This window comes from Pyricularia oryzae, chromosome 1 (assembly GCF_000002495.2).
Source record: "Pyricularia oryzae 70-15 chromosome 1, whole genome shotgun sequence".
Taxonomy (NCBI): domain Eukaryota; kingdom Fungi; phylum Ascomycota; class Sordariomycetes; order Magnaporthales; family Pyriculariaceae; genus Pyricularia; species Pyricularia oryzae.
In genome coordinates, this window is record NC_017844.1 from 7,116,025 (window position 1) to 7,141,972 (window position 25,948).

A 25,948-nucleotide genomic window follows, 5' to 3' on the forward strand; every position below is an offset into this window, starting at 1 on the left:
AGGGGAATATATTTTTATTTTACTGCAAAACAGGTTTCATACCAGAAGCCTTCCCCCCTCTCCCGCAGCCCGCTACCCCGTTGTCGTACCCATTAATTTCGCGGAAGCCTAAAGGATCGGGCTGGCAGGGGTCATGCTGCCAACTCTGTGCCAAGTCGATCAACGGTGATACCGTCAGGTACAGTAGCACAGGCTGTGGAGCAGGGTGTCTTTGAAATTCAAGGAACGAACAAAAAAAAAAAACTTCGATTGTTTGTTCCCCTTCGAGTCATCCCAACTGAGCACAAACAATCAGATGGCATGGGCAACCGAATTTCTCCCGGCGTGTTTGGCGTCCCATTAAGCCACGAGAGCCCAGGCCAAGCGCCTGTCTGTGCACAACCGCGTGCTTGGGTCGCCCTGTTGTTCTGTTTGTCTGTGTGGCCACAACCTCCTACCTGGGTGGTTTTTGCCTTGCTCGAAAAATTCTACGTGGTAGTTCTAGAACTAGGCCTGGAGAGGATCGGGTGCTAGCGATCGCATGCTCAGATCGCTGCTCTGGACCAAAAGGAACAGAGGATTACACAAACAAAAAATCCTCCTCGACGCGCGAGGAATCGGATCCTGCACAATTGATCGTCGGGAGCTTGATTTTCGGCATTTTGCACCGCATCAGCCAACAGTCAGCAGTCAAAAACCCCCAAGGACAGCTGCGTTGATTCTGCTGACTGTTCTTTCTCTCCCACACACAAAAGGCGCGCTCGCGAGGCAAGCCCCCCCAAAATCCGCCGTCAATCTAGCCTGGCCCATTTTTTCTGGCACCAAAGGATCGACAGAAATAAACGCGCAGAAGCACAAACTCAAAATTTATTAAAACTGTCAATAGAGCAGAAAAAAGCTTACCTATAACCTGTCCTTAATTGTCACTACTGCCGGTCGGCTAGTTGACAATATTCTACTTGCTATGATAGATGGGAAAAAAATAGGGCGAGAAAATAAAATCATCTCGCCACACACACAAACCTCGTAGGGCTGCATCCAACAAAAAATTAGGCTGTAACCGGCATATTACCGTATTTGTTAAAACCAGACCTTGGCGTTCCCAAAAGTTGGTTCGTCGCCAAGAAATACCCTCGACGAGACGGCTACCCCCCTCAGCCAACTGGGGGAAGAGTTAACCGCCCATAAGCAGAAATTATCACTCATTTTCGAAGCCGGTAATGTGCCTAAATTGAATGATACATAATTACATGACAGTTGAACCAAAAACCCCCCCCCCCGTACATCTCCTGATTTTTTGTTGCTGTGCTCTGAGGCTACCGGCAACCAAAACAATTGGGCTCCCCTTTCATCGCCCCACCCACCCTCCGTTGCTATATTTACCATCTGTGAATGGCCAAGCAACCCCGTTTATGTTTTGTGAATCGCATGAGGAAAAAGTGTCGCGATGGCTAAGGTATTGATCGGCGACATCGTTTCTGCTCGAGTCATTCTCTATTGGACTCTTTTTTTTTTCTGGGTACCAAAACGTTTGGGCCCCCCAACTCAAAATTCGTGACGAGATCCCCCCCGCCCATTGACTTGACTCGAAAAAAAAAGAGGAAAAACAAATATCAATGCACATGGCATTATAAACTTCGTAGTACATTCTACTTTTGGGGCAGCGCAGATGTCTCCCTCAAGGAGCGGCCCTGTAAAATTAAACGTTCCATCATCTCCGTGATGGATACCCCTTCGCTTGGCGCCCGTCCTTCGTCCCCGGAGGGCGGGACACAAGAACAACCGAGCGCGCGGGGCGACCGACTCACTGCCTCCAGATCACCAACACATTGCTACCGTACGGAGTCATAATTTGCTGGTTCCGAGCTCAAAGCCACGACATACGACATGTACAAAGTGCAATAGTCTTGTCCGAATGTAGAAGTTTCAGCGCCGAGCTCGACCGAGAGCCTAAAAGTGCCCAGCCTCCATGCATGCCGTCATCATTCAGCGTGAGAAAAGAAAGGTGAACCGAGCCTATGGGGCCTTTTGGAGGTGGTTCAAATACACTGCCATGCCCCGTGACCCTATAGAGAGCTCGGCCAGAGCCTCAACAAACCTTGGATCCTGCTTTCTCGGTGTTGCCTCACTATCAGCCGTCAGCACGCCACCACCCTTCTGATCCGGAGACAGGTGTTGGTCAGTCGAATACTGCAAAGCCCCCGTCTCTGCTCTAGCTGGCTCCCAGCTCATGTTATGCGTGGTAACGCTGTCGCCAATGGCAGTGGTGACATTACGCAACGCCGGCTTGCGTGGAAGCTCAATAAATACGAGCTGATATCTCAGATCAAGAACAACTTGCCATGGCATCACCACATCGGTTAGCCTTGGGCCCATACGGTTTGCAGCCGAGCCACCCATACTTGCTTTCACAGTGAAACATGGAAACTGTCATGATGGGGACAAGGGCAGGCTTGGATTTGCGGTCGCTCAAGCGAAGTATCTAAAGATTGTCGAGGAGAATCAAACCGGGCATCTCCCAACTCTGAACACCCACGAGCAAAAAGTCCCCCACCTGCTAGTCCCCTTTACGTAGTCGACGCTCATTGCCCACAAACCTGGGATCGAGCATTGGACTTTTGAGGCCACCACAACTATAGCGCGGTGCCTCTGGAAGACGCGACCAGTCCAGTCCGGGGATGCATAGTCCCTCCAGTCGACTGTTAGACCCAGTATCGGCCTGTTCAAAACCCGATGTGTTAAGAACAGGGTGACGTGTATCTGGGTTCAGGTCCCCCACGGCCGAGTCCGTGATCTAGAACGAGAATGATTGTCAGTTTCGCCGAGGCAATGCCAAAGGATGAATACATTCAACTCACGCTGGCTCCGGAGCAAGGGTGCCTCTGCCGCGGCGGCTTTGGTGATGATTTGACGTGACCAAAGCGGCAAACCGGCATATCGCCCCTACTATCGCGCTTATCTCCTTCAGAAGGGACCCCAACTCAACTGGCACAGGCAGCGCAGATGTCACCTCACACAAAGAAGTCTTAGCCGTGGTTTCTACCGCGGCTAAAACCTATTCAATGTCATCTGATCTACCCCGACGGTGCAAACTCAAATGTAAGCACCACGGTTGTCTGATGCTCGATCAACAAAAACCAGTCGTCACAGCAGGAGAGCGTCAGTTTTCCAAAACTCCCCGTACTTTGAGCAATACCCAAACTACCAGAGAGAATTGGAAGGCTGTACACACCCATGGAGTTTCCATAGCATGCTCAACCTTTATTTGGCTAGTGGTACTAAACCACTTGCCTGCAATCAAGTTCATCGAACAGGATTGCATCCGTTCGAGCTGGAACGGCGGGATTCCCTTCGGTAATCATGAGACCGAAGGCGAGTCCAGGCCTTTTAAAGTCCTGCCCAGGACAAGATGTGGTGGCGAATCTCTATTATCTTGAGAGAACTCAAGTCAGCAAGCAAGTATCGGAAGCGCGGGGCGATTATTATCAAAGACAGATGGTGAAGGTAGCCTACTTTTTAGCCCATGCTTGCACGTAGCGGAGTAACATCATTTCAAGCATGCCACATCCAGGAAACATGTCGCATGTCGACTTCCATGTTCCTCCATCCAGTGCGGTTATAACCGCCGGGATATAGTCGTCGTCTTGTCGTTGCGTGACATAAGGGTCGTAAACGTCGTTCGGTGATACGTGGTATTCATGGTCCAAGCAAGGTCTCAAATAGCCGCCGATATCCCAATTTTTCTCCTGCGAAGGGACATTCGATTAGCAAGGCTCAGGCAATCGGAAATAATTTTGATTGAGGACGGAATCGAGATGAGTATCAAGTGAAGCGGAGGCAGATGCGACAACTGAAAAGTGACGCCAAACTCACTAGATGACGCCGTTCTAAATATCTGCCATTCTTTTGTCTTTGTCCGAAAATTGCAGCCATGAGCTCGTGAAACATCGTAAATTGCGTGATGTCTTCACCCGTTGCCCGTCCATGATCTCTGTGCCCGGGCAACCCTCGTTAGGCCTTTTTCCGTCCTGCCCAGGACGAGCCTGGGTGGGCTGTAGACGGCGAGCGCGGTGGCCCGAGGCCGCGTGTCGGTCGTCTTGGGATTCGCGCCGCAAAGTGCTTGTTGTGACAGAGGATTGAGATTCTATTGAATAACAATAATCTGCTTCAGGTCATGGCATTTGAAATGCTTGCGGGGCACAAAGGCCGACCGCAGCAGAGGTCAAGCGCCAGCGTCGAGGGTTGCATCATCGCGGCCGAGGTTCAAAAGCGATGCGATCGCAAAGATCCCAACCAGAGAAAAATGGTGGCACAAATGAGCTAGGACATCGAATGTGATTGAATGATACTCAGCGACCGCAAGTGTAAGCAGTTGCGGATGCCGTGGGTTTTGTACTCGATAAATTTGTCATTGAGATGACTCGGCTGGTTGAGTGACAGGAAAGAAGGCTTGAGGTTGGCTGTGACGAAACAGATGGAAGCTGCCACTCACTCGGTCGGTACCCATTTCAGCAGGAACGAATGATGGTTGGGCGGGACAGATGGGTGCACGCGCCATGTGGAGCCTGAGGCGACCAGGGCCACGCAGGCTGTTAGTATGGGTTACATAATCAACCATCAGCCCAGCCATTCGCTGCAGGTGTCGCATGTTTTCCTGCTGTACGTCCCAACTCCCAGGGGCACGTTGTCATCGGCATGCTTGTTTTCGGACCTTAGCCTCACTACCAACCACTTGCTTGCCTTAGCCAAATGCAACATCGGATCTGTCTAGACGTTTAAGGGAGCAAGCAAATATGCATAATTGTACTACATAATCACAGCGTCAGGACCCATCAAAGTGGAAGGCGTGTCGATAGCGATCAGTCAGCCAGGAGCAGTTAATCACAACATTCACAGGCAGTCAGATAGCCGACTGGAACAGGCATGGTTTTTCCTTTTCTCTTTTTGTTCAACCATAGGGAAATTGACGATAAAGGCCATCTTCTGCTTGTCTGCTTCACATGGGGCGATAGTTGCTCTGCCTTTACATTCGACCCTGCATGAGATAAGGATGACGAAAAACCACAGCACTCTCTGACAGCACTTCAACCCAAATCAAATGCTACATTATATCTTACATTTATTACAAACTAACATGCCAAGACCTGACTCTGCTCCCGGCTTAATCAGTAAGGTCAATTAGTTGAAGATGAGTATATAACCTGGGGAAAGCAGTGCTTGCAGCCCAAACCTACCTACCGTCACGAACGATGCAAGGGTCAGATGCTTCTTGGCTCTGTCAGCTATCAGCGTGTAGGGGTTGAAAGGCGCTGAAACCATCTTCGTGGAGAGTTACCATGGGCCAGCAGAGCGCGAAACAATGACAGTAAGATTATCGGAAGATGACTTGAAAGAAGTGATCCAAAGCTCCCAGCCCAGGCGGGCAATATGACCTTTCCCAATATCTTATTCTGACTTTTCAATGTTGACGGAAACCAGAGGGGACTTTGGATTTGGGCAAATAACAGACAACGATCTGCCGCGGTCTCAAATATTTGTACAGTGTATTTGAAACAGGAGAAGTGGTAAACATAAAGCTCGTCTGGTGGATTGACAGCAAACAAATCAACAAGCCTCTTCACCAAGATACCTAATATCGGAGTCGAAAAGTGGTGGCTAAGTTGACGCCGTCTATGGCTGTGTTTGTCATGGTTGAATTCCCTATTTGGGCAATTCGGGGGCCCGAGCACCTGTACCAGACAACCCAGCCCGCCATATCGCGCCCGCCCAGTGCATTATGGGAACAAGGAGCAAAGACACTCGACGAACGCGACGAGTCGATAAGAATAAACCAATGGCGCGGTCCTCAAGGGCCGTCTCTCGTCCTATACCATCCTCAAGAAGCTGCATAAGGCCACCGACGAAGGAATAGTGTACCTCGCCAGTCGAGTTGTCCTCGCGTACAGGAACTTGCAAGAAGAAAGGTCCAAAACTCGGCTTGCCCGCCCTTTGGTCGACGAAATCCAGGAGCCCACCGATCCACTGTCAATTTATCTCGATATCTAGGTAGCAATTGTCTAACAGACTCGAACAACAAACCCTTTCGCGCCCTGAAATTAAGCAAATAGCCCGTTGCGTCCTCGAATCTCTCCGAGTGATTCACAAGACGCCATGGTTCATACAGGCAAAATTGCCCAATGCTGCACTCCTTTCTTTTTTCTTGCTCCTTTTTTTTCTCGGCTGTCATCTTCGTCAATGCATTATTAAACATTCTATCAGATATAAAGCTCGACAACGTATTTATCAGCCACGGCCAGGGTAACCTGTGCTTCTCAGAGGTGCAGCTCGGTTAATTTCGGCGGCTTAGTGAGGCCTACCCAGCTACGTCCTACCAACTACAGATTTGTGCCCCCTAATCGCGGGAGGCTGGCAATCTCGCATGGGTGTAAAGACGTGCATCTCAACCGCGTTTCCCAACTGCAGCTGCCATTAGCTGCCAATGCGATGGTCTATGCAGAGGGACAGACCTTTCCGTGCCGTCCACATCCAAAGGTTTCCCCTCAGCTCAGTCTCTGGGTTCTGATCCATCTTCACGCCCCCGGGCCGTCAACCCCAGAATCTGCGTGCGCTATGGTATATAGTACCAGCATATTCGTTGTTCCATCACACACAACCATACGCCCTATAACATACAGGATCCAGTCCGCTCTCCCCTGGCCAACCCAGAGAGAGCAGAACTGGTACCTGAGTGTCGCGAGAGCCATTCGGATTCGGGTTTGGGCTCACAACTCGGGCGAGTAGCCGTTGGTCAGCTGGATCCTGTCCGGTTTGTTGTTGGGAGATGCGGGTCGCTGGGCCGAGTCGGAGGTTGGAATACTACGCTATTCAGTGTAAACTTTTTTAAGATTGTTAAGCATGCTTTGTGCAACCACGCAGCAAACTTCCATAATAACATCAACATGAATAGAGTCACAGTCTAGCCTCTGCACTTTGTCAGCCGTGATTGTTGGATAAAGCCTGGCTTGGATATAGATTGAGCCCCCCGAACGTTTCAATGCCAGGCGCACCTATACTGACTGATTTTAAACCTTGCATCTATGTCATGTTCCCGTCACAAGGGGACCGCTAACCACCCTATACAATTGGGTTTTCACTTGAACGCGTGATTCAGTTGTCCAATTCGTTGCGTTTACATGTGCACGCATGATAACTGTTCATTTAGAAATAGTATATAAACACCCATAACTGTGTTCTGTTGGAGAGGTCGTAGTTCTTTCGCTCATCAACCTCCGGATCTCTCCAGTCAAACACATTGCAATAGTAAGCTAAGGCCACTCTGACCCCAAGACCGTTAAATAATAATAAAAAACCACACAATGTAGCTAACTCCATCTCAACACAGTGAAATTAATACTCCTCCTCACTCTTACCTCTATGGCAACGGCAAAGAAATGTCTTATAGATATTGCAAATAATGGGCAAATCAAGATTAACCCTTCTTATTTCGTCAGCCAGGGCAGAGCAATGTGTGTTTCACTCGGTTGCATCTTCGATAGCGCCTCGGCCTCGGGTAGCAAGGTCTTCTGCACCAGCTGTCCTTCATACCTCCCGGAATACCCTGCAGTTCAGTGTGGCAAATTGGGCAATATATATGGTTATTGTGACCATGTGAGCTTGTGCTGTTGAGTTGGAGTCGGAAACGAGGTTATTGATATTGAATACGATTTTTGTTTGTGTGGTCGGCTTGAAACAAACATTACGACTGGGACCCGACGAGGTGTTCGCGATGGCAGATGTTGTCGTGCTAGTCTAATCGACTATGTTGTTACACGACAAGCCTACAATATAATGTGCTGACTACGTGATCCAATTATACCCGGCTTGACTAAGAAAGAGATGGCTCAGTTTGTTTCCCGCGCGAATAAATTATGCTTTTAATTGTGTTTGACTCACTCGGATTGTGTTGGTGTAATTCTAGTTCTAGGCCCTTTACATGTACACATATGTTAACTGTCCACTTTTTTTTTACCCATGTGTAATTCTCGTTGGCATCGAAAAAAAAGCCTCGATCGCGGGCAAGTCTATATGCAGAACAAGGTATGTGGCTCACATACTCTACTTCTCGCTACTCTGCACATTTCAATCATCAGCAAAGTATACAAATCACGGAGGCATGGCATCCCACTAATAAACAGGTTCAAAGTAATTGGCGCAATTACCTAGTGTTGCCGCCCACCTTTTCGGGCCGGCCCTTGTCGATACCTTTGCCTCGAGGGTGAAAAACATAAACCGCTCTAAGACGAACCTTGTTGCACTAGCGCTGCACAAGCAAGCGGTTTTGGGAGGCTGGTGTAAGTGGGATAGTAGATGATCGCTGGCCCCGAGTCACCTCCAACCGTCCTCCTCAAGCATGATCACGAGTCTTTGCCGCAAGTCCCAATCCGTTCAAGGGCATCTGGGCGTCCTTGCAAAACCTGCATTTTATTGTGTGCTTCTTGCAGTGGTAGACGCCGAGGCTGGGAATTATCGCCGGATTGGGATGGCGATATCAGACCTGAACACATTGGCAGTCGAGGGATATGTAATGAACATCCAATATCGCCATGAACACATGCCTAGTTACAAGACGCCTCAAGTGACGATGCCCATCGAGGTATGCGCGATGATGAGCACGTCTTTCGCACCATCTAGCGGTCTTCTTTGAAGCGGGGCGGCGTTTGCGAGAATCTTGGGAGTTGGGATGCACTTATAGAGCTTGTGTGTACCAATAAATTATGCTCAGTATGCGTAAAATGCCCACTCTAGAAAACTCCAATCGTGTAGTCCACGACAATCGCTTTCTCAATTATCTGCCCAGCAGTCTTCACAAAAAGCTGATGCGCCGGATCCTTTGCCACATAGTAGTCTCTGTCCTCGGATCTCTCGAATTCAGCGACAAAAGCATATTGGATGCCATTCTGCCCGGAAGCCGTCAGAATTTCAGTCGAGCAAAAAAAAAAAAAAAAAGAAAAAAAAAAAAGAAAAAAAAAAAGAAGTGACTCAAAAAACATGGCCTACTTGGAGATTCTCCGGCGAGTTGTCCTTGCCCCCAGACATGGACTTGATGTACGGCGCCTGGGACTCGGGATGCAGACACTTATCCTTCAATGCGACCATGCTGGAGCAGACCTACGGTGTCTTATGATCAGCGTTGCTCTGTTCATACGGTATTGGCTGGCAAGGCTGTTGATCGGGGACATACTTCCTGTATAGCTTCTGGGCTGGCATCGGCTTTGAATTGAAACAATACAATATGCTTGATGGTCATTGTTCAAGAGTGTACCCTGGCGTGGAGGAATATATGGAGGGTTTTTTTTGAACAGGAAGGAACGTGGATTGGTTATGGTTGGGGAATTCGAGCGTTATGATCCAAGGTGAAGGAAATGTTGTATATGCTCGTGGGCGGGGTCATGTACCTGTCGCTGTGGTTCAGGCGCTTCTGCCGCTGACGTATTGTCGCGGGGTGTTGGTTAGGAAAACATCCAAGATGTTAGAACTACACTAAAAGCAAATCCCCCCGCAGCCGCCAAAAGCCGACCAAGCTTCAGTGTTTGCGCTTGCTTTAATTGCTACTCTGCGCTAATTGGAGGCACCGCAGAACGATTTGATCAACAATCAAAGCAATGCTAGTGCCGCCAATGATAGAAATATATATTCTCCAACTCATTGCTCATAAATTCGACCCGGTCGCGCAGGACGCCGAGGTCTTGACGTGCTATCGACAGTACGATGGGCAGTGCGAGTGTACAAACATGCAGTGCCGAGCTGCCCCCGGGGATTCAGCACTGATGTGACGACAAAGAAAACAACCAGGGTTCCTTTTTGTGAATATTGAAGCCAGTCTCACATCTTGTTCGCTTTCCTACTGTGTGGTCCTTGTTATACGACTGACGGTCCTACTCCTCGTATCCTGGCGACTCAACTTGTCCATACCGCGACTGCTTTTCCCGAGTTACCCGTCGACTTGCTAGACCACTAATACTCAGCTAGCTCGTTGGATGTGATCCCCTTGGCCCTGTCGAAAGCAGTCTGTGCAATTTTATCAGGGCCCTGGGCAAACATACAAAGTTGGGCCTGGTCAAATAACTGTAAGTGCTGCTACAGTTCCCTACCAGTCCGCCTGATGGTAGTATGCCCAGCCATTTGTGTGCAAACCAGCTGCTTCCCCCTTTCCCACTGATTTTGGAGCGGCCGAAGAACAGTCCACCAGCAAAAGTTCAAAAAAATTTCGATTTTGGTGCGATAATAATCAGTCATTCGCAAATATTCTCTAAGTTCAGCAGGATCAATAGATTCGCCCTTCGTATGTGACACTGCATCATATTCCGTACTTTAGCGGCTCTTTCCCGCTGTATTATCCCGACTTTTGCCATAGCAACATTATCGTCGACGCTAATTCTAACGTCCTGAATGTATCAACTGGGAGCATACCATAGGTAATAATAGTTTGCCGACAGAGTTGTGGCAAATCCGTGTCTGATTAGGTAGCACATCCAGAGGTTCTAATTTGATTCAAGCACATGATTAATTCATGGAACAGCTTCTCGTCAAGGTATCTTATGATCAATTGCTGGTGGCTTAGCTTCTAGCAAATGGCTTCGCGGCAAGCCAATATTTCTGCGAAGTAAAAATGTTCACCCAAGAGCAAGCCCCCCCCCCCCCCCCCGCGCGGGCCGGTGAATCCTGTCATAAGCTTGGAGAACGTCGCATTGAGTGCTGGCCCTTCTGAATCCACCATGGCTCCTGGAAATGCTTCGAGGGATGTCAACTGTCAATGGACTTGTGCCAAGGGAAGAGCATGCGAGACAAGCAGAGCCTACCTCTAGACTCTTCGGCCCTGAGATTCATGCCGTTCATCGCTCTGCTCCTGACTGCTGCCGAGGATTTGCAACTGTATTGATTCCCCGTTCTGTTGCCCCTCGGGGAATTCATCTTCCAAGCGCCTGGCAAGATCTATAAGCTCTTGTATTTTATCCTCAATCTGGCTTGCACTTTCCACAGAGGCCCATGCGGAAACAACATTGTCGTTACCGTCTCTCTTAGGGTAGGCTGTATAAAAAAGCTTGCGACCGATGACGATGAGGGCGAAGATTATGTGCTGCAAGGGAGTGGAAAAACAGTCAGTTTAGGTGCCACAACGGGATAAAACACACGGCCCAAGCGACGATTGTTACTTACTGACAAGAAAGCAGCAAAGAACCTGACAGGATCAGCACCATTTTTCCACATGGTGTTGCTTACGAGAAAAAGGACAGTGGTGCATGAGATAAAGCCAACGAACGCCATATATGGTTGCCCAAAAGTTAGTCCCTTGGCCTCATAGTGGCCAGAGCCGGAGGGCACAAATTTCAGGTATTCATCCGACAATCTTCCTTTGTGTCGGTAGGTCCTGGTAAGAAGTTTTAGAGTGAATATTTAGCAGTGGACCTAAGAGGAATGGAATGTTTGTTGGGCTTTTCTGCGAAAAAAAGAAGGAAAAAAAAAAAAACAGAGAGGGTCAAATTTACCAATACCAATACCTCAGATAGGCAAAACATAACACTGCCCATACTATCAGAACCGAAACGCCCAGTGTAGTCCCAAAAATATGCAGAAACTAGGAAGCATGGTCAGTACTAACCGCGTCACGCATATGCTTTACTCCTAGCAAGGAGGAGGTATCATGGGCGAAGCAAAAAGGGGTATAATACAATGAATTGAGAGAATACTTACATCAGCAGTTGACTTGCTACCTTGTCTAGCGACATAGCTCAGGCCAATAATCACGTACAAGGCAAACACGCTCGCCACTACCGCCTTGGCCGGGGCACCTGTTTCTTTCCACACCGTGCCTGTCGACTCCTGGAGAAACTTTCCAAACCTCCCGCCGACTTTTTCTTTATAAGTGAGACCATAAAGGGTGCGACTCGAGACGTAGAGTGCGGCACTTGCTGCTGACATTGTCGTAAAAATCAGTATGCCGTTCAAGACGCCTGCTGCATTGATGGCGCCTCGACCAAAGCACGCCCAAGCTTCGTTTTGTCCGAAGGTGGTTACGCCCTTGAAGATGCCGAGGATGACGACGCTGTTGGGAGTGTGTCCATTACAGTCTCCATGTCTTTTTTTAACTTGTGCTGGGCCATTGTCCGTGTCTGAGCCGTAGCTGGATGGCAGATGCGGGTCTTGCCAGTCTACCGTGAGAATGCTGCCGAGGGTCAAGAAGAAGTAGGCAACAGGTATAGTGCCATGGATCCATAGTGGAATTAGCATCTTCGTCTTTCCCGAATTTTTGGCCTCAAACGCAGCCATCGCCAAGGACTCGAAACCCTCATAGCCAAAGGCTACGATGGGGAGGACGTAGCTGTTGTAGTACAGGACTGGTTAGCTTCGTGGGGTGGAATGTACAGATGCTTAATTATGGGACTTTTTTTAGTCATTAAAGCTTTTTGAATAGTCGACATACAAAAAGGCCTGCCCAGGTGATGAGACGTAGCTTTCATTGCCCCGAAAGCCTGCGTCAGCAACTGTGAAGATTGGCGTCAGATATGCCCATCTAAAAATGCTCGCCTCTATGGGCGGAGTCCCTAAAAGACTTTCAGACCCGAGACTTACAGTTATCTTCTCTTGTGTCTAGATTATCACTGATATCAGCAAAAAAGATAATCGTGATTGGCTGATCCGCGGGCCTGCTATTTTGTCCGGGTGTATATACATACCATTGCGTGCAACCACAAACAAAAGAATTGATATACCAAACACCAGAGCAAGCTTCACTGCTCCAGCAATGGTTTCTATCCATCCGAAAATCTAAAAGATGGCCAGTAGGACGTCAGCCTAGATGTCTGTAGTAGAAAAATTGGTCGGATTGGGGGGGGGGGGGGGGGGGGGCGGGTGCAGAGAGAAGGGAGAAGGGAAGGGAGAAGCGCAGATCTGGGCGTGAGCACACTTTTACGGGTAGAATATTGATGGTCACCAAGATAACCGGCGCCAAAACAAGGGCAAACAAGAGCGGCCATGGACCTTCGTAGAACCAAAACTCGAGAAGCCTGGAGGCTGTGAGGACCTGAAACGGGATTATTGCCGAGTATGTCAGCCAATACAGTATGCCTGTGGCCCAGGCGACGTCGTGGTCGACAAATGTGTGGATATACTGGAATATGGCGTTGCGTGTAGGGAAAAGCTGAACCAGCTGGCCAATAGTTTCCCCGACGCAGATTGCCACAATCCCAAAGGTAATGACAGCATAAAGAAGGCCCATAGGTCCTGCGACCTTCAGGGCCTCTCCATTGTTGGTAAAGACGCCGGATCCGATGACTAGACTGATAACGATGAACTATTTCTTCAAGAGTTGAGTCGTCAGATCATGGGCCAATTGTCGATGTAGACTAGTATAGTAGGTAGGTCATTGATTTGTGACTGACGTAAATTTGGAAGCCCCTCAGATCCCGTCTTTAGGTAGTAAGCAGGGTGGAACGAGTGGTATCGACATGTTAGCAGCAGTTATTTTTGCCATCATTCATGGAGGAATCGCTCATGTGATGAACTCTTTTCGGAATGGATTGACCAACCGTAAATTCACAGATGGGTTCGTGGTATTTTCATTTTGTCGGTGAGCAGACCGGCGGCTCTCTCCCGTCGCCCTGGCAGGTATTGATTTGCCCACGTCAGCATGGTAACGAAAACGTGATAGCCATCTGTTTTCCAGTCCACTGGCTCTTTTGGTCTCTTTTCTTTTGCAGGTCATTGGCTTACCTCAAGTTATCACTGTCCGCTTCCATCGTGTAAGGGGATAGCTTTCGATAGGCAGGGCAGAGTAGGCATGCAGATATTTTGAAGATCAATGTGTCGATGTCAAGGTGTCTGTCTCGGATTTCTGAGCGAGTAGAAACAGGACGAACGGGGAATCTTGGCCATTAACCTTTTTTACTTCAGGTTCTGTATTATGGTGCTGAAGCTTGAGGACGCAGCCAAGGTTTATGTGAAGAAAATCAGCAGGGGCTGTTCAACCCCCTTAAAGCGTAAAATAGATTCACTATGGATTGCTTCTCAGTAGGCTTGGAATTGAAAAAAAGGCTGTGATTTTTGAACAGAGTCTAGAACTAGACTAGATTCTCCAAAGTACCGGTACCTCGAGTATATATATATATATATATATATATTCAGCTGATCGTACGATGGGGCAGTCTGCCTTGGCCGCAAGGCAAGGTACAGGGGCCGATTTGAGAGGCAACACCACCACCAATCAAGCTGACCTAGAAATACCAAGGTGATTAACAGGCGACCTGGCGCTGTGGCGGGCGGATGGACGTAAACAAATGGCTGGATTTTATCAAGAAGCCTGATTGTTGCTTTTTCTTCAGGGACACCCCACTTCCGCTGCCAGCTTTGAGTCATCTACTGAAAGGTGAAGCCGCCTTGATTTCTTTCTCTCTCTCTCTCTCTCTCTCTCTCCCTTCTCACGCTGGGACCTTACCCCTCAGACGAACAGAGAAGCAAACGAAAGAAAAACCCCGAACCACCATATCAGGCAACAAAGTCTTTCCACAACTCTCCCCAAATTGACTGCAAAGACGAAGCAATATCTCGGCATCACCATGGATTCATCTCGCTCCATCAACGTCCTCAGTTGTCGCGAATCTCAATACTGCCTCGATGACCACATCTTCGTTGCCTACCTCAAAGAGAAATTCGATCCAACCTTCGAGTTCAACCTCAGCGTAAGTAATGATTCCGGGTAGTTTGAAGGTTTTATTTGTCAAGTCTCAGGAAGAGAGAGGCTAACTACTTGTTACCAACAGTTCTCCAACGACCGCTGGAAGTTTGAGCTGCCTAGAGGAGAGTTGACAAAAGTGAGGCCCCTGAACCGCTATAACTTCTAGATAAATATGCACGTCTAGGCTGACAACGAAGGTATCCGCGCTGATAGGAAGAGAAGACGTAATCACCACACTACCTTCTTCATCCCCATCCCAAACATAATAGAGTTAGTCCCCTATTACATGGTAGTATGTTCTAACTTGAGCGATTCTCCATAGCGAGTTGGTTAGGGAATTGGCCAAAAGGTGCAAAAAGCCAGATGCATAAGGAATGCGAAAAGCCGTCTCGATGCCAGAATAGCCACAGCAAAATTCCTGGGTAACCGGGGTTCTGGGCTGCAAAAAATGAGCGGATAGGAGGGCACGGGGCTTTTTTTTTCTCTCTCTCTTGACGTTGGATAGTGGTTGTGGCTGAGTGGCTTGGGCTATGTCTGCAGCACCTCAGCTGATCCCGTAGGCACAACATGGATATTTAGTGCTCCCACGCGGTTTGGGTTGTCTCGCTCTGGTTTTCTTGTTACCTACAGTCAATGCAACTCGTTTATGGAAAGCCACAAGTGCAATTTACCTACTTACCTAGGCTTGCTAGGTAGTTGGGAACTTTTGGTGGTCGGGAGGGGGACGGTTCGCATAATGTACATCATTAATACCTACCTAGGTACCTGGACATGCTTCCTTTCAAGTTGATGTTATGTACCTATCTTTTTTACACCCCGCCTACTCCGGACAGTCGCCAACCGACGCCCACCAATAACAAACAAGGCGCAATAACTGGGCTGGGAAATTGCTTTTGGCTTTTTTCTCTTTTTTTTCGGTGCACCCTGCGGAGTTGCTAAGCCACATAGACTCTTGTCGAGTATTCCAAACAGAATAGAATATAAACTGGGCTTCTTTTGTCGTAGAGGAAACCCTTCGTCTGCAGTCTGGTACCCCTTATCTGCTTCTCCATATCATATAAGCACTTTTGTCCTACCTGAAAAGAAATGTCCCTAACAACACCACAGCAAGAATGGGATTTTTACTTTTCCCGTGCCTTCTCTACCCCGCTCTCTGTCGAGTGCTCTGGGCTCAGGGACCAGCTACAAGACCGTGCGGATCCCGATAATAATGTCCTGTTTGGAAAGGTCGCCAATTTCCGCGTCATTGACGTTGCTCAAGGTTTTTCAACTACTCTCTCTCTCTCTTTCAGGATTGCCTCATTTCAGCTCGAGCTGACGCTTGCGACCGCCGGGGTGGTGATAGGTGCTGTGCAGACACATGTCTTGAGAGGCCCCGGGGCTGCTGCTGGTCTCGATCGCATCCTTGGCATGGAACTTCCACCAAAAGGCATGAGGATCATGTAAGTTGCTGACACCTGATCTACTGTAGCGATGGCTAAATATCAGCATACTTACTGTTGTATGACACATGATGGCAGATCACTGGCTTCAGCCAGTTCAGTCGACAGTCTAGACATTCCTTCGAGCCTAGCCGCGCGTATATTTAATAAATACAGTGTGAGGCCCGAGTTCCTCAGGGCACTACTCTTCTTCGGCCAAGTGCCTCTTGAGTCGGAAACTAGGAATAGCTACATCAGCTATCATGGTGGAGAGGACGACGAATGTAGGGAGCCTTGGCCTTTTGTGACAGAATCATGAGGGGTGCTGAGCTAAAATGTCTGCGAGGAAAAGTTACCATATCTTACAAGCTCAACTTTTTCGAAAAGAAAGCTGAGAACAACAATTGGGCCTCAAGGCAAATCGGAGTCTATCACCATCGTTATCCACAGGCCGAGGGCTTCGGGAACCTCTTCATCCTTGCTGCCGGCAAACGGCGAACCAAGTTCCTCTCCAGTCTCGAGAAACAGCTTGGAAAGAGTCCAGAAAACACTCCGGATCCCAGCGCGTTACACTTGGAAGAGAATCCATGGTCGCTTCATATGGCCTTGCTTTCTTGCTACGTGGATAACTGGAGAGATTACTTTGACCATCTGGGCACAAAATTCCAGTACATAGTGAGGAATACTGTTCTGCGATCCTATCTGTCTGGCAGCTTTAACCAAGCTAACAATTTATTTCCCACATAGAATGATAGAGCTATTGGGTCTCAAACCATTTTTATGGATGAAAAGGCAGTAAATGAGGTCACGGCTCTGCGAGACTTGTACGATCGTTCCTTGTTCGGCGGGGCCGCCTGTGCGGGCAACGTTGAGGTCGCTCAAATGCTAGCAGACAGGCTCATTCTACCTAAAGACGAGAGAGGATCCCTGGAGGCGTCTGTTCACATGCTGCAAGGGCTTGTCCGCAGCTGCACTGTACTGCAGGAGAAGATCAAGAACGCCACAGACCTAGTAGGCTCCTTTCTCAGCCCCTTGCTACTAAACCCCACCTGTCAGCGTCCAAGTAGTCCTCACTAACGAAAACTCACGAACCCAAAAGGTCGGCTATCTCATCACCTTCAACTATCAGTCCATGGCAAATAAACTGGATGGTGAAGTGCGCGACGTGGCAAAGGATACCAAAATCTTGACTGATAAATTGCACTGTCTGGCCGAGAGCACCAACACCATTGCAAAGAATACGGCAAACGACGGAGTCCTCATCACCGTCATCACTGTAGTTTCTGCCATCTATGTCCCTGGCAGTTTCGTGGCATCCATTTTTGGCATGAACTTTTTCAGCTTCGACGAGGAGGCGCGCCGCCTCGTGGTTTCGGCCGACTTTGGGCAAGTCTTTTTCCCAGTGTGGTTAGGCCTCATTATATTGACTGGTGGATTGTTTATCTTTTCTTACCGTAAGAAGCGAAGTGGAGGTCGTGTTGGCGGCGACGGCAGCTCAGCCTATGAGATGCAACTGCATGTATAGCAAGTCGCAAGATTACACAGGGCTTTCCATTGGGGGCAGGGAGGTTTGTAGCGGAGAAAATGTACGAACCTGATCTGTGATTGGAGATTTCATAACCACCGTTGAATACCTAGGTAGCTATATACGGCGTAAATAGGTACCGTTGTGCATCTGAACGGTGTGGCTGATACAAACGCGGTAGTGTATAGCACGAGGAATGCCAGTAATTGGTAGATGACAAGACTTTTCCATTGGTCAGATTGCGATAATACTGGAATTAATATTGGTGGCGTATCGTATTTTACTGATGTGTAACCCGATGTCAGTGGAAGGTTGAGGGGTTTATCTGATACGGTAGCAAGAGTATGTGCTGGCAATGTACCCCGTTTACTCCGCACCTGCCCAAGAATAAGCAATTCAATCAAGATAGTGAGCTAGGTAGTTGCCAGATCTAGACTAGGTTGATACCCCCTCAATTGGCAACTACTACGCACTCAGCATCTTCGAGCTGGGGAAGAATGAAGAAAAAAAGCAACATCAGGAAAACAGAAACCCTGTCGATTGGCTCTAGGACCCCGAAATTCGTTTGGCATTTCGCCAATGCCTGCCTGTCTGGAGACTGCCATTCAGCGGAAGCCAGCTACCGGTTCCGGTAGTATGGTCTGGCTAGGATCCATGTGGGTGGCTTTTTTCCTTGTACGAAGTACTCCGTACGTGGAAACACAGCCCACAGCCACCATGACGGCGACCCAGTCTACCCCACACACCCTGCGCCCTCGAACCATTACGTTCATCTTTGACTCGAACAACAAAGAGACCTAGTGTTCCAAACAAGACCTAGATCTCGTGTTCATCGGGCACTAACGCGTCATATTCTATCTGCGTAGCATCGACCGGAAAGCGTCGAAGAGACTTGTGAACAGCGAGAAGATGTTGTGACCATGGGGGGCGAATCAGTTGCTTCCGGGTCCAAAGTCATACCCTTCTTTTGTCGTGAAGAACTTCGGATTATTCAGAATGAGCTCGCGAAAGCTATCAAACACCGCGGCCAAGCTCACGAGACAGGAATAGGTTACGAGAAAAAGCCCTTCATCTGCGCCTCGGATCTGCATCGCATCTGGTCCGAGAACAGTAAACTAAAAAGCCTCTCCGACATTATCAAGAAGGAAAGTGGGCGAGACCCAGGAGAAGACCTCAGTGAAGATGAGATCCGATGCTTTTCTTTTTGTTTCCACGTGAGCCAGCCGGAATGGTTGGGTGACAACCTCTCAAGGTTACGTGAAGACAACGTCAAGCTTTCGATAAAGGAAACCCGCTTTGACAAGCTTCTAAACACCGCAGAGAGTCACATCAGCCTCGAAAAAGAACAAAAGAAGTTTGTACAACCTCACAGACTCCGACTATACGAATATGAACTGCAAAAAAAGTACGAAGTCGACAGCAAAACTCCGCTGCCACTCCAGTTTCCCACAGATACACGCGCCTCTATAGCGCATGGGTCCTTTGCAAATGTCTACGTGAGTGCTACATAACTGCGGCGTAATGATTCGCTTCTTTGCCCTTCACCAAAGAAATCATTTTCTTCATGTATATTTTGACTAAGGACACTCCGGGCTAGTTTTGCCACATACCTCCGGAGTACGTAGAAATGTGCTCATACGCCCATTATCAAGCCTTCAAACCGGTAAGTTCTGTCATCACTTGTGAACAACAGGCAAATTATCCCGATTTACTGCTTTCATTCATTGATGTGCGATATCTAGGTGAAGCCTCTTGCCGTCGCGGTCAAGATCCTAGACAGCTCGAAGGAAATACTTATAAACGCCGAAAAGGAGGTCTTGAACCTATGCTATCTCAGGCGTGCGGTCGGCAATCGAGATTGCTCAATATCACTAGCAATTGCCATTGTGTTTCATGGGGATGGGAAAGTTCCTCTACTAATATTCCCATTTGCCAACCGTGGGAACCTCCGCGAGTTTCTTGATGAAGAAAATGCTGCTGTTGATAGGGAGAACTGCTTCGAAAACGTGTCTTTTGATGAGCGGTTTCCCAAACTGGGGCCCTGGTCGTGTGGCGAGAACGCCGAGTCGTCCCAAGAGCAAGCGCGTTACCAAAAACTTTCACAATTGCTGCTGAAGCAATGCCTCGGTCTGGCAGAGGCGTTGCGCCTTCTTCATGTGGAAACAACCGAAGCGGCCGAGAGCTTCAGGTTTGTACACATGGACATCAAGCCGGACAACATCCTCATCTGCAATCATACAAGCAGTGATGTCGGAATATGGAAGCTGGCCGACTTCGGTATCTCGTCCACCAAGAGCCGCGGACTGACAAGGCAAGTCAATGATGACTACTTCACCGAGGTCTTCCACTCAGTAGTCGACCTCACGGTCGAAACAATCAGGAAACGAAATACCGGCACCCACCAGGCACCTGAAATCCACTCGTCGGCGAGAGAACCGCAGTTGGGCATTATGATTGGCCGGAGCAGTGACATATGGTCTTTCGCTGCCGTATCAGCCGAGGTGCTCGCCTTTGCAGTAGGAGGAAAGAAGTCCGTCGTCAGCTTCAGAGAAAGACGGTTCACTAAGAACGATGCTGATGGCGCAAAAATTGACCCGTTTTGGGAGAAAAGAACCAACTCGCTCCCGTCGATACCTGAGCAATCGGCTTTGCAACCCGTTACCGGTGTCCCCATCAGCAGCGGGATCAAGTCCCACCTGGACAGCCACTACAGAAACAAATACCAGGTCAACAAGGGCGTAACCAGCTATCTGAGCGACGTCGAGAAATCTTTTCCTCTGTCGAAACCATGGGTAAAGTTTATCTCTGAAGCACTTCAAGTGGCTCCAAGAGACAGGCCACGTGCACATGACATGTTTCTTTCTGTCAATGAAGCGTTTGAGCAGGCCTCAGGCACACAAAGCACACTGTCGGTGAACTCACCGGCAGGCAACTTGTCACATGACCGGAAGTGGTCCAATATCGCACTGGGGGAAGCCAGCAGCAAAAACCACAAGCACGAAGTGGCCCAAGATGCCCGGTTGATGTGCTTCGCAGAGTACTGGATGGTCTATTTAGCAGACGGAACTCTTCGTGTGCGCGATATAATAATACTGTCAGGCCATAGGAAGCATCAGGATGTCGAGCTGCTTGCAAAGTCTAAAACGAAGCATACAGTGTGGACCGACATCGCTGCAGGTGGAAGCTACGTTGTGCTCTATGGGTATGAGCAGGAGAAGAGGTCCTCATTCTTAAAGCAAAACCCCAAAGAACCAATAGTAAGGGGCCAATTTCTTTACACTCTCTAGAGATAAAATGCTCTCGCCCCGACTGTGTAGCTCTCTTTTCCTTTCTCGCCCAATGAACTCCCAAACACTCGTTTCTAGTATGGTTTTCGCTGACAGTTGAGCTGCTTAACCTTCAGATGCATACCCTGCTGCTTGGAAGTGATCAGATGAGCGACTCTCTTTGGAAATTCCATAAATCCACACAAGGGTTCTCTGAGCAAATCAGAAAGGTTGCTGTCTCCTGCCACAATTGTATTGCTCTCGTCCAGCATCGGCAGTTGGTCTTGCTTGCTGCAAACCATCCGAATCAATCAGCGATCAAATTATTGGGAGAGCAAGACGGGATACGCATCCACGATGTTGCGTTTAGCCAGGATGGTGACTACCTCTACGTGTCCGGAACACAGCCGCACTGCATTGTTCTAGTTTACAATGTGGTACTTGACAACAATCAGCGAGTCGGTAGTAAGCGATTGGCTGCACCCATATACAAGATTGTGAGTTCTCCCTGGCTCAAAACGAGAAAAAAAAGAAAAGGAAAAAGAAAATGAAAGAAAAAGACAATTCAACTGCCCGACGATGGGATGCCCATGCCGCTGGCCCATCTAAAGCCATAGTTTTCTGACCCTTGTGACTTTACCCAATACTCTAGAGTGACCGGGCAGGTTCCAAGTTCGACATGGTGCGTCTGTTGCCGCCCAGCTTCTCTCAGAGCTGCCTTGTTGGCACATCCCGCCTCCAAAGCCTGCTCATATGGCAGGCGGGCAAGGGCGGGAACGGAGAGTTATGTCTCTTGAGCCATGAAGCCTACGGAAAGGTGATCGCTGCCGCAACCCACGGCCGCCGAATCCTGCTGTTGATTCAGAAAAGGGGCCTGTTCCAGTATGATATCGACTATAAAAGGACGCCCAGCCCGCAGCTCAGGAGCGAGTCTTACCTTGGAAGCCCCCGATTCAAGCGCGAGCCAACAGAGAATTCAATTGTGCGTATACGCAGCCTCAGAGATTGCGTTATGGTGTCGGTTTTTTACGCCAAAGGGGACGGCGAGAGCTTCAGTTTTTGGCCGCCCAACAGCCCCTTCCTCTAAACTGAGAGGACTTTCAGGGGCACCCTAACCCTTAATCATCAACCTGCCCACCAAAAGCAAAGCCATACTGGTATAACCTGGTTTTGACCAGAGGCCAACAGGCTGGTTTAGGCTATTAATCATCGATGATTGAGGTATATAGAGAACTGTCTTGCCTAGGTAACCTGGCTAGGTACTGTAGATAGCCACTAAATTAATCTATCCATGCACACATCCTTTGGAAGCATTGGTGAGCACTTAGTCCATTATTCTATATATGCGCAAGAATCCAAGCTGCGCCAACGGATATTATTTGCTTCCATCGTTACCATATATCCTGCCTTCCCGCCTAGTAGGCGAATAAAAAAATAAAAAAATAAAACATACAACACCGAGGATTCCCCAGCAGTCACCTACCGGAATACTAGTTCGACCCTTACTAAATCGGTACGAGAGCAAAATCGCTTGATTTGGGACCCAAGGCGTCCAAAAACGGACGTCGTTGCTCCCCATACTCCCAACCAAGCCTCTGCTCTACCGTCTCAATCACTTTTTCCAAACTCCACACCACCTTTATAAAATTGAGGGTTGCACTGCTCGCTACTAACAACACCAAATAGCTTTTTTTGGGCAGCGGTAACAGAACCAATCAGCCTAGGTGCTGTGCAACAATTCGAGCTTGCGATGTTTTGCTGAGAGGGTAGCTCGGCGAGCGGCCAGCGAAGAGACATGGGAGAAGGGCGTTGCTGCTCTGATGTCTGCGCGGGTGATTGGTGTGCGACCAGGCAAGCTGGCCATCACCGTGCATAAAATGAGGGGGTGCAAGACAACGGCCATTTAAAACCGGTCATGATATCGACGGAGTGGCCCAGCGCGTCATGTCATCCCTTCATTGGTTCCTTCCCATGTGATCACCCGTTTCTTATCTATTGCCCTTTCCCTCTTGGCCGCACAATAGTTTTGGGCGAGAGCTTGGCTGTAAATACGGGTGTGTTCTCGAATGCTTTGCTGAAAATTTCTCTGCCAGGCCACCATGCACCTTTGATTCGGTGAGAATCATGTCAAGTCGCGTCCCGCGCCTTGGATGATGGAAGATCTGGTGGACCTTGTAGGCGGTTGCCGTTTCTGAGTTATGCCGACCCTGACACCGATAGACAACTCGTGTGCCGGTCAATGCATGTTTTGTTTTGTCACTGGTAACGGCCCTGCCGCTCTTAGTTTTGTGGCCACGTAAAAGTGCGTTTGTCGAGGTCAATGAGGGCTCTGCATTCCAAGCCGTGCGCGATTTTAGCCTTGGATCCAGCCATGGGCGACAGTTTGACAACATCGCCCACAGACAAACCCAACTCTGTGCTGCCTTCTGAGGTATGTGCCGCCCTTGAAGTCGCATTCTCCGGAGTTGTAGCTCCGGATTCGATCTTGTCCTTGTACGTTCTCGATGATCGAGGCGCTTTCAGTTGAGGAAGCGTCTGTTCCCTCCACATCCGCTTGCCGCAGCTTTGTGACCATGTCGTCGTGATACTTCCGCTCCTCCTCCGCCACAATGGGCACCAAATAGTTTCCTTTCACCTCCAAAAGTTGTCAAAGAGAGAGAGAGAGAGAGAGAGAGAGAGAGAGAGAGAGAGAGAGAGAGAGAGAGAGAGAGAGAGAGAGAGAGAGAGAGAGAGAGAGAGAGAGAGAGAGAGAGAGAGAGAGAAAAGGGGATTGACCAATCGAATATGTGGGCCGAAACAGTATCCAAGCCACTTATGGAATCGCCAAAGCGCGACAGATTCGTACAAGTGTCTTTTGCTTATCAACTCACGTGTGGATTTCTGGGCAATACGCAAGAAATCTAGTAACCTATTCGTAGCGTGCACCAGAAATCGCGTTGCTCTATACCATCTTCTTATGTACTATTGTCAGGTGATCCTCATTTTTTTTGATATGTGAGGACGTGTATAGTAGGTAGTAGGGGATGCGGGGAGCCTGAACAAATGGAGGACTCCTGGCCACTAGTGAGTGGGGCATCTGCACCGCAAATCCAGGATACCGGATATTTTACCGGAGAGTTTATGCGGCACTAGCCATACAATCTGTCACCTTACTCGCACTTTGTTGCATACAGGCAGGCATCTGAATCCAGAATTCCCAGTGGTAGCCAAATGGGCATCGTTGACGTCTGGCTGATCCTTATTCTGCTTCATGTACCGTTCAATTTCAGCCGTGCTGACAGGGTTTGTCGTGCTCCATGTACTTATTCTTACTCTTAATTCTTATCGAATGCGATGATACGACTAGATCTTTTTTGTTGTTGCGATCCTTGTACATTGAACTTGGAAAAATATTATACTTGGGGGCTGTTCGTTGTGGGCCCCCTCAAAGAGGGGGTTACAAAACCTTGATTTTCGAAAAAACCGTGGGCCAGCAAATTTGTTAGCAGATCGCTAACAAAGTAGCTCATGAAAGTTCGATTCACGTTCGTAAACACTACACCCACGAAAAAGGTTAGAATTTGCAGATAAATTGAAGCCGTGAATTGCGCTGTAGATATCTATTTCTGGAGTTTTGGCTCAATCGCCCTTTTCCGGTCGCTCAAGCGGTCACAAGGCGACCCGGGTACTTCCAACTCATCCTTTCTACCACCCGGTATTGGCGGCGAGGAACGGTCTTCAAGCGGTCTCGTATCCTGAAGTTGACGGGGAGAGGGTGTAGCCAATGGTATATACCGTGGGAACGGTTTGGAAGGCCTGTTTGGGGCGGGAGGTGAGGCTGATTGCGAGGATCGTGATACGCATATGCTGATAGAACAGGCAGAGTCGGTATCCACGGTAATATTGATCTGGGTACTTGTATTTCCAGCTGAAATTGGCCCTTTATCGACGAACCATGACTGTGAGGGCTGTGAATCGGTCTTCTTCCTTTTTCCAGGGCGTTCCCTGACCGCCGGAACGTTCTCCGGCGTGAAGCCGAGGTCCTCCAGATATCTCTTCTGTTGTATCTTAATCCCGTTGGGCATGCCCTCTGTTTCTCGCCAGCGTTGAATAGCCTGATTCTTATCCCTATACCACGCATCTCTGACGAACTTTTCTTGTTGGTATAGGGCTGTTTCCTCGATCAACGCCTGTTTGGCTTCGTGAGCGACCCGCATATCTTCTAACGTATTAGCGGTCTGGAACTGCTTGTCTTTTGACTTCAACGTCATTTTGACTTTGTAACGTGAAGCGCGTTGAAGGCGTTTTTGCTTATTCGTCTGCTCTTGGGCAACGCGTTGCTGTAGGATGATCGCCTCGTTGGCAACGGCTTGTAAATCCGAGATAGCATCAACGGTATCTGAACTAAAGTGGTGCGCCTTGGCCGCCATACGGCTTGCCGCATATTTGGCCCGTGAAAATCGTTCAGCGGTAGGAAGGGAGTCCGGATATCGCGGTGTATTCGCTGCCGTGGCGTGGCCACGCAGTTTGGCGAGCACTTTGGTGCCGTCGACAGGAAACAAGCCTGTATCTTGGAAACCGCTTATTACGTGGCCAGTTGTGAAAGCCGTTTGCCAGCAGCGCTAAGTTAAGGGAAGATATATCAGTTTACCGCTAAATTAACCTGTAGATCGAAAACGACTTACTCGAATCGCAGCAACGAAATCTGAGCGGGTGAACACCGGAATACCGGTGTTTATATGCTCATGCAGGACCGCCTGCAACTCGTTTTTCAGGTGAGTGAACACGGATACGTCCATGGGCTGCATATAATGCGTTGAATGAGGCGGTAAAATAACGATCTCGATATTAAATCTGAGGTAATAATCAAGTATCTCCATGCCAAAGTGGCCGGTAAAGCCGTCGAGAAAAAGCCACCTCCAAATACGTGTTTTGGCCCGCTGTGAATTTGGATCGATTTTGGCCGCAGTGCGGTTCACAAAGTCGAATCTGACGTCAAAGTCATGACCAAACCACTCTTTCAACGTGGGAGATCCGATCGATTGCACGGCAGCAACTTCTGGCCACG

The 25,948-nt window shown here is 48.9% G+C and overlaps 12 protein-coding genes across 13 annotated transcripts; 3 read left to right on the forward strand and 9 right to left on the reverse strand.

The window, feature by feature from the left end:
- Positions 1 to 1,995: 1,995 nt before the first annotated feature.
- On the reverse strand, positions 1,996 to 2,379 carry MGG_04598 (uncharacterized protein; the record flags this gene model as incomplete). Its single annotated transcript, XM_003710841.1, has 1 exon — positions 1,996 to 2,379. One exon carries the CDS (start codon positions 2,377 to 2,379, stop codon positions 1,996 to 1,998), a length of 384 nt encoding a protein of 127 aa, XP_003710889.1.
- Positions 2,380 to 2,536: 157 nt separating this feature from the next.
- Positions 2,537 to 2,915, reverse strand: MGG_15302 (uncharacterized protein; the record flags this gene model as incomplete). Its single annotated transcript, XM_003710842.1, has 2 exons — positions 2,537 to 2,773; positions 2,838 to 2,915. 2 exons carry the CDS (start codon positions 2,913 to 2,915, stop codon positions 2,537 to 2,539), a joined length of 315 nt encoding a protein of 104 aa, XP_003710890.1.
- A 492-nt stretch (positions 2,916 to 3,407) lies between these two features.
- On the reverse strand, positions 3,408 to 3,927 carry MGG_16511 (uncharacterized protein; the record flags this gene model as incomplete). Its single annotated transcript, XM_003710843.1, has 3 exons — positions 3,408 to 3,411; positions 3,493 to 3,725; positions 3,853 to 3,927. 3 exons carry the CDS (start codon positions 3,925 to 3,927, stop codon positions 3,408 to 3,410), a joined length of 312 nt encoding a protein of 103 aa, XP_003710891.1.
- Positions 3,928 to 3,946: 19 nt separating this feature from the next.
- MGG_16512 (uncharacterized protein) lies at positions 3,947 to 4,737 on the reverse strand (the record flags this gene model as incomplete). The annotated part of the gene is made up of 3 exons (XM_003710844.1): positions 3,947 to 4,123; positions 4,472 to 4,568; positions 4,643 to 4,737. 3 exons carry the CDS (start codon positions 4,735 to 4,737, stop codon positions 3,947 to 3,949), a joined length of 369 nt encoding a protein of 122 aa, XP_003710892.1.
- Positions 4,738 to 5,679: 942 nt separating this feature from the next.
- On the reverse strand, positions 5,680 to 7,163 carry MGG_16513 (uncharacterized protein; the record flags this gene model as incomplete). The annotated part of the gene is made up of 3 exons (XM_003710845.1): positions 5,680 to 6,000; positions 6,652 to 6,834; positions 7,152 to 7,163. The coding sequence occupies 3 exons, from the start codon at positions 7,161 to 7,163 to the stop codon at positions 5,680 to 5,682; spliced, it is 516 nt and encodes a 171-aa protein (XP_003710893.1).
- A 1,250-nt stretch (positions 7,164 to 8,413) lies between these two features.
- On the reverse strand, positions 8,414 to 9,436 carry MGG_13796 (stress responsive A/B barrel domain-containing protein). Its single transcript, XM_003710846.1, has 3 exons — positions 9,200 to 9,436; positions 9,016 to 9,126; positions 8,414 to 8,915 (listed from the first exon to the last, which is right to left on the reverse strand). The coding sequence occupies exons 1-3, from the start codon at positions 9,263 to 9,265 to the stop codon at positions 8,760 to 8,762; spliced, it is 333 nt and encodes a 110-aa protein (XP_003710894.1). The 5' UTR covers positions 9,266 to 9,436; the 3' UTR covers positions 8,414 to 8,759.
- A 1,383-nt stretch (positions 9,437 to 10,819) lies between these two features.
- MGG_13797 (uncharacterized protein) lies at positions 10,820 to 11,226 on the reverse strand (the record flags this gene model as incomplete). The annotated part of the gene is made up of 2 exons (XM_003710847.1): positions 10,820 to 11,095; positions 11,176 to 11,226. 2 exons carry the CDS (start codon positions 11,224 to 11,226, stop codon positions 10,820 to 10,822), a joined length of 327 nt encoding a protein of 108 aa, XP_003710895.1.
- A 127-nt stretch (positions 11,227 to 11,353) lies between these two features.
- MGG_13798 (uncharacterized protein) lies at positions 11,354 to 13,618 on the reverse strand (the record flags this gene model as incomplete). Its single annotated transcript, XM_003710848.1, has 5 exons — positions 13,545 to 13,618; positions 13,398 to 13,425; positions 12,997 to 13,309; positions 11,710 to 12,353; positions 11,354 to 11,386 (listed from the first exon to the last, which is right to left on the reverse strand). Exons 3-5 carry the CDS (start codon positions 13,232 to 13,234, stop codon positions 11,354 to 11,356), a joined length of 915 nt encoding a protein of 304 aa, XP_003710896.1. The 5' UTR covers positions 13,235 to 13,309; positions 13,398 to 13,425; positions 13,545 to 13,618.
- An 833-nt stretch (positions 13,619 to 14,451) lies between these two features.
- Positions 14,452 to 15,459, forward strand: MGG_04595. Of its 2 annotated transcripts, XM_003710850.1 has the most exons (4): positions 14,452 to 14,693; positions 14,775 to 14,825; positions 14,903 to 14,913; positions 15,012 to 15,459. In XM_003710850.1, exons 1-4 carry the CDS (start codon positions 14,571 to 14,573, stop codon positions 15,058 to 15,060), a joined length of 234 nt encoding a protein of 77 aa, XP_003710898.1. In that variant the 5' UTR covers positions 14,452 to 14,570; the 3' UTR covers positions 15,061 to 15,459. The 2 variants fall into 2 exon arrangements, with proteins under 2 accessions (XP_003710898.1, XP_003710897.1); XM_003710849.1 differs by having other exon boundaries at positions 14,903 to 15,459.
- Positions 15,460 to 15,775: 316 nt separating this feature from the next.
- On the forward strand, positions 15,776 to 17,635 carry MGG_04594 (uncharacterized protein; the record flags this gene model as incomplete). Its single annotated transcript, XM_003710851.1, has 5 exons — positions 15,776 to 16,131; positions 16,210 to 16,394; positions 16,463 to 16,785; positions 16,858 to 17,121; positions 17,210 to 17,635. The coding sequence occupies 5 exons, from the start codon at positions 15,776 to 15,778 to the stop codon at positions 17,633 to 17,635; spliced, it is 1,554 nt and encodes a 517-aa protein (XP_003710899.1).
- A 706-nt stretch (positions 17,636 to 18,341) lies between these two features.
- MGG_04593 (serine/threonine protein kinase) lies at positions 18,342 to 22,225 on the forward strand. The gene is made up of 5 exons (XM_003710852.1): positions 18,342 to 19,131; positions 19,233 to 19,298; positions 19,378 to 20,892; positions 21,039 to 21,398; positions 21,554 to 22,225. The coding sequence occupies exons 1-5, from the start codon at positions 18,556 to 18,558 to the stop codon at positions 21,986 to 21,988; spliced, it is 2,952 nt and encodes a 983-aa protein (XP_003710900.1). The 5' UTR covers positions 18,342 to 18,555; the 3' UTR covers positions 21,989 to 22,225.
- Positions 22,226 to 23,254: 1,029 nt separating this feature from the next.
- On the reverse strand, positions 23,255 to 23,476 carry MGG_13799 (uncharacterized protein; the record flags this gene model as incomplete). Its single annotated transcript, XM_003710853.1, has 1 exon — positions 23,255 to 23,476. One exon carries the CDS (start codon positions 23,474 to 23,476, stop codon positions 23,255 to 23,257), a length of 222 nt encoding a protein of 73 aa, XP_003710901.1.
- Positions 23,477 to 25,948: the final 2,472 nt, after the last annotated feature.